At 45.3% G+C, this 6,000-nt stretch overlaps 1 protein-coding gene across 4 annotated transcripts in view; it reads right to left on the bottom strand.

The window, feature by feature from the left end:
• The window catches only part of TM6SF1 (transmembrane 6 superfamily member 1), a 41,118-nt gene extending 37,647 nt beyond the window's left edge, over positions 1–3,471 (bottom strand). For 3 of the 4 annotated variants that reach the window (XR_011969362.1, XM_072619602.1, XM_072619593.1), the window contains exon 1: positions 3,035–3,464. Coding sequence is in view for 3 of the 4 variants with exons in the window: in XM_072619602.1 (XP_072475703.1) it covers positions 3,035–3,408 (374 nt within the window). In the remaining variant the exon portion in view is untranslated. Of the gene's footprint in view, positions 1–3,034 lie in introns of all 4 variants that reach the window. The other variant, XM_072619577.1, reaches the window with a different exon arrangement.
• Between the last annotated feature and the right edge of the window lie 2,529 nt (positions 3,472–6,000).

A 6,000-nucleotide genomic window follows, 5' to 3' on the forward strand; every position in this document is an offset into this window, starting at 1 on the left:
CCACTAGTGATCTTAGTGAGTCAATTCACTCACTTATGCAAGGCCCTATGCCTTGGTATACAGAGACTAGATAGATAGATAGATAGATAAACAAATAGATAAGTGAATGAATGGATGGATGAATGAATGAAATGTCCTCTGCCCTCGACTAGCTTAAACTCTGTTTACATGATGAGTATTCCAATGAGGAATTACAAAATAATTTCACAAGGGTTCCCTATTATTCCCCCAGGATCAAATACAAATCTTCCATAGGCTTTTAAAACCCTTCTCTAGGTGGCTCCTTCCTACCTTTCCAGTCTTCTTATACTTTACTCCCCCTCAGTGGACAGTTTTGTGCCTGTTCACTGGTCCACCTAACACTCCTTCCCATCCCCCCCACCATGCTCCTCTCTTCCTCCTTACCTTTACCCTCAAATCTCACCTTAAACAAGAGACTTTTCCCAGTCCCCACTTTCCTAGTGCCTTTCCATTATCTACCATTTATTCTTTCTCTGTCTCTGTCCTTCCCTCTCTCTACATATGTCTCTCTCTCTCTTTCTGTCTCTCTCTCTCTGTCTCTCTTTCTCTCTTTCTCTCTCTCTCTCCACACACACACATATGTCTATATCTATAACTTCCTATATGTATGTATCTATAGAGATGTAGCTAGGTGGATGAATGGATGGACAGAGATCTTGTATGTACCTAGTTTGTTGTCTCTGTAATTAGACTGTGAACTTCTTGAGGGCAAGCACCATGTTTATATTTCTTTGTATCCCCAACCCTTAGCACAGTGCCATACATAGTAGGTATTTAATAAAGGCTAGTTGAATATGATGGTAATGATGATAATGATAATGATGATGAGGGAGTGACCATTATCAGCTGGAGCAGGGAGAGAAGGCTTCATGTAGGAGGGAGTACTTGAGCTGAGCCCTGAAGGAAGGCAAAGACTCTAAGAGGAAGAGAGCAGAAGGGAGTTTGTTCCAAGCTTTGGGGATGGGGAAGGATGAGGGGACAGCCTGTGCAAAGACAAATGTCATTTATTCTAGATCAGGGGTTCTTAAACCTCCAGTTCATGGATAGATTTGAATAGAAAAAAAATTTTAATTTTCATTAACCTCTATTTGAAGTTTAGCATTTCCTTCAATGATTTAAAAGCATTATTCTGAACACAGGTCTATAGGCTTGACCTAACTGCCAAAGAGGTACATGACAAAGAAAAGGTTGAGAGTGCTGATGTGTATCTCATTATAGATAAGAAACTGAGGCCCAGAGATGAAGCAAGTAGCCCAGGATCTTGAAGCTAGTCTGTGGATTCCTGCCTTTCAGAGAGGTCAGTGCTCTCCCCTCAGCATCCCAAACAGATATGCTGCTTCCTCCTCTTTCTTCTTTTTCTTCCTCCTCTACCTCCTCCATCTCCTCCTCCTCAGTGTAGAAGAAGTCTGAAGCCAAGTGAATAGTGGGTGGCTCCTAGCATATAAGCATTACTGACATAAAGTGACCACCAGCCACAGTGAAATCCTGGGGCAGATTTTCAGTTTAAATGCTGGTCTGCAATTTCCTTAGCAGCAACAGCTTTGAGAAATACAATAGGTTTGCTTCCTGCCTGCTGGTAGGAACTTATTTTTGGCACAGAATCAAAGTTCTGCCCCAAGGGCAGAACTGGAACAACTTTTCTTCAGAAGCCTTCTTTGGGGACTGGCCAGGAGACATGGAACAATAAAAGGAACGTTTAAACAGGAGTCCTCAGTTCGAGGCTTGGTTCCCTCTCTATTTGTTGGATGACCTTGGGTATGCTTCTTCATCTGTTTGGAACTCAGTTTCCTGATGTGTAAATCAAAGGGATTCGGCTGGAACAACTCCAGGGTGATTCCAGCATTAACATTCTATGATTCTACATGGTGTCCTCAGCTTCATTCCGAAGGCAGGGACAAAGCTTCCAAGTTCCAGTTAAATTTAATGTTGTATTCAAACTCTTACCATTCCCTTTGAAATGATATGATTTGAAATGATATCATTACCATTAAAGTCTAGCTCCTACCTTTTTTGTTCAGATCCTGTCTCCCAACTCTGCTCTTGTAGACTAAAAATAATTAGATTTTATTCTATTAACAAAGAATTTAGTAGTTTTCCAAGTGCTATAACATCCATGTTCTCATTTGAGCAGAGGATTAGCATTTCCAGAGTTGGAGGGGACCTTAGAAATTATCCAGCCCTACCGCCTGCATTTTACAAATGTAGGTCAGAGGAGTGAAGTGACTTAGTCAAAGTCACACAGGTAATTTGTAGCAGAGTTCGATCTTGGCTCCCAATAATCAACATTCCCACTAGAGCTATTCATCATCTGTTTCTAAAAGTACCCTGAAAACGGATCTTTTAGCATCCCCGATGTGGAATTGGAGAAGACCTTGAGAGTCCTGCCACTTAATAACCTGAATGACCTTAGGCAGGTCACTTAAGTAAACTATCCCTCCGTTTTCTCATCTGTAAAAATGAGGGGGTCGGACCAGATGACTTCTAAGATTCCTTCCAGCTCTAAGATATTCTGAGTTCATGATTTCTTCAGCCCCCTTATTTTTCAGATGAGGAAACTGAGACTCATCGAGATTAAGTGATTTAACCCAAGGTCACACAGGTGGAAGCAGCAGGATGGGAATTTTAACCGTGGTCCTTCCATTCCAAATCCAGCTCTCTCCGCACCGCAAGAATGAAGAAGTGTACCTGAATTAATGCCTTGGGGGGGGGGGGGGGAAGCAGAGCGGAAAGGACACACACACAGTCCCTGCTCGGTTTGCCTAGATGTGAAAAGTTAGAGCTTCGTACATTCCACGGATCCTTGTTTCTCATCTTGCTCCAGTTGCATCTAGGAGGTGCTATGTGTGTTAACAAAGAGCAAACGCTTAAAGCGTTGAAGCCAGTGGCTAATTTTAAAAAGTCCCGGAATGTTAAATCTGGAGGGGCAAGCCCCTGGCACAGATCTCCCCTCCGCGCTGACCTCTCTGGCACCCCGCCGGGGCTCCCCCGCCCCCACCCCTGCCAGGCCACTCACTTGCGATGCGCTGCCAGATGGTTGAAGATGTAAGTGGCGGGGATAGCGGAGAGGGACAGCACGAAGACTCCGGTGGCCGCCGAGGCGCTCATCTCCGCCGGGGCCCCTGGCTGGCCTTCACCGCATCCCGGCCCCGCCGCCGCCGAGTCCGCCTGGGCGCGGCCGCCACCGCCCCTCGCTTCCTGCGGCGCTCCCGAGTCTCCGCTGTCGGGCGCGTCGGCTGCCTCCTCCCCTGAACTTGACCGAGCTTCCGCCGGGGCGCGCGTCTCCCCGAGGCGCCCCACCCCGCCTGTCCGCTCGGGGCCGCGAGCCGCGGCTCCCCCGACGCCCGGCTCCGGGGGCGGCTCCAGGGGCCCCGACCAAGGGCGCACCATAAGCTCGAGGACGCTAGTCTAGCCCCGCTGGCCAGGGCAGCGACCCTCTCTCCTCTGGCTGCGGAGACAGCTGCGGAGACGGAGGAGCGATAGGCTTGGGACGGGGAGGAGCCGAGAGGAGGAGAGGGGGCCCCTGTGCTGAGCCTGAGCCAGCCTCAGCCCCTAAGCAGTGTCCTGCGCCCCGCGCCCCGCGCCCGGAATACCTGAGCGCCCTGCGCCGCCGCTCTCCAACCAGCAACTCAGAGTTTTGCCATTCCAGACCAAGGGGGAAAAACCTGAATCAAGATCCAAAATGAGTAGGGTGGGAAGGTTTTAGCTTCAGAGGGGCCCGGAAAGGTTAACTAGTCCTATGTCCAGTTAGCAAGGATACCCAGATGAAGACAGAATGTAAGAGGTCCAAGTGAGTGGTAAAGTCAGTACTAGAGCCCAGGTCACTTGACCCCAAGTCCAGCGTTCTCTTCACTCCAAGACCTCCAAGCAAACTACCTCGAGGGCTTCTATAGTTATCCCACAAAAGCTACCCACAAGTTGGCCTAAACTGCCTTGTGACTCATTTGAAATTAGTCCTAGAGGCTCTCACTTTACATGACCCCCAAATCTAGAATGCTCAGTTCCCTTCATGCTCTGGCACTGAAGGACCAGGTCAGTTCAACTCCCTTTCCAAGGTTCATAACTGAGTGTAGGACCCTTCACACTCTTTTGTAGTCCATTAACAAACATCCTCCCTCATCATATGCTTGAAACTTAACCTATCCTGTCCCCATCCCTTTTATCTATCTTGGATTCTTCTAATCAATCAATCAGAACATTTCTAAGATTATTACTGTGAAAATGGGTAACGATGTGTCATCCCCATCTTACTTCAAAATAAGAGGGCTGGGCAGCATAACCTCTGTGGTCCCTTCTAACTCTAAATTCTATGGCCTCCCTAACTTCATAGGTTTTAGAGGTATAAAGAACCTTTAAGATTATAGGATCATAGATAGAGAGCTGGAAGAAAGAGACCTCAGCTGTCATTTATTCTTATGTTCTCTTTTTACAAATAAAAAAATGAGATCCACCACAAAAAGTGCCTTGCCCAAAGCTACATAGATCTTAAAGAACAGAACGTTTGGTTCCTTCATCTAGCACTCTTTCCACTGTACTATGCTAGACCAATATCTTTGTTTGACAAATAAGGAAACTGAGAACTAAAAAGCAGAAGTGTTTTGCCCAAGATCATTAAATATCAAAATTGGAATTCAAATTCAGGTCCTTTAACAGAATTTTTTCCTCTACATCACATCAATCTGTTTCTCTCCCTTCCCTGAACACCTATAGCAAATTAACATTTTTAGTTTTCATATAGGATCAAGCTAAACTCAGCCTGATATTGAAGGCCCAGTATAGAGCTGGCATTTACTTATGGAACCTCATGTTTCACTGCAACTCTAACTTTACTCTGCACTTTAATCATTCCAATCATCCCACTGCCTCCTGCATACCTATATCATAATCATTCCCTGTCCTTACTCATTACTGCTTTCCCAGTGGGTATTGGAAAGTTATTAGCAGAGAAAACAGTATGAATTATAGTTCTTTGCCTATCTCAAATCCTTCAAGGAGGTCCTATTCAATTCCTATATCCTCAGTGAAAGCTTCCTAACCTGAGACAATCCTATATACTTCCCCTTACAGCTATACAAATTGATAGTATCTGGACAGTGACTGGGGACCATTGGAGAGCACACAAGAGAGAAAAGAGAAAAGGTCTCACTGTCTCTGGCCTTTCCCCTTTTTACTGGGAATCCCAATCCAGAAGGGAACTCTGACAACTCACATGGCAAAGCACTGGAGATAATAATGCAGAGCTGGGCTGAACTGCCAAGTTGTCCCTGTAGAAGCCAAATCCTGATCTTCATCCCAGAAATTGAATCAGAACTAGTCCAACCTTTGGGGATAGAAGGGCAATGTAGTATTCCTTCAACCTCCATGACATGCTTCCATTTCCAAGACCTTCTGTCTCCCCATGCCCATTAGTCAGAAGTATCAGGTCTGAGATATAGAGGGATACTGTTTTTTGATTTTTCACAACCTACTTTTGAAGGAAAGGTCTATATACTTTTATTTATTCTAGCTTCCTTGATGATTTTTTCTGTTTATTCCTTCATTCAGTGCTTTCTTATTTATTTTAATCTTACTTTTGATGCCTTAAGTGTTAGTGGTTTGTAGAGCCTAGTGTTTTGCTGGATTTGAAATCAAGTCAACAAACTTAAATGCCCACAATCAAAATGGTTTGCTCTTCCAGAGGCTCTTTAGGATAAAAGTATGTTGAATGAACATTGGCTAGAGAAGAACAAGTTACTGTCCCTTGTTGAATATTTGATTGGTCTTAACTCTTCCATTAACCATTTGTGTGACTTTACCTTCTTTGGACCTCAGTATCTTCATCTGTAAAATGAAGTGTTTGGCCTTCATTATGTCTCAGGTCCTTTCCTGTACTAAGGTCCCAGGATTCTATAATGCCATTGTTGGTCTGTTTCCTCACCAAGCTCACCGTGCCTCGGTGATGCTTCCTTTCTCCAATGGCTATCATGCCCCAAATCTTGCTGG

This window comes from Notamacropus eugenii, chromosome 1, assembly GCF_028372415.1.
Source record: "Notamacropus eugenii isolate mMacEug1 chromosome 1, mMacEug1.pri_v2, whole genome shotgun sequence".
Taxonomy (NCBI): domain Eukaryota; kingdom Metazoa; phylum Chordata; class Mammalia; order Diprotodontia; family Macropodidae; genus Notamacropus; species Notamacropus eugenii.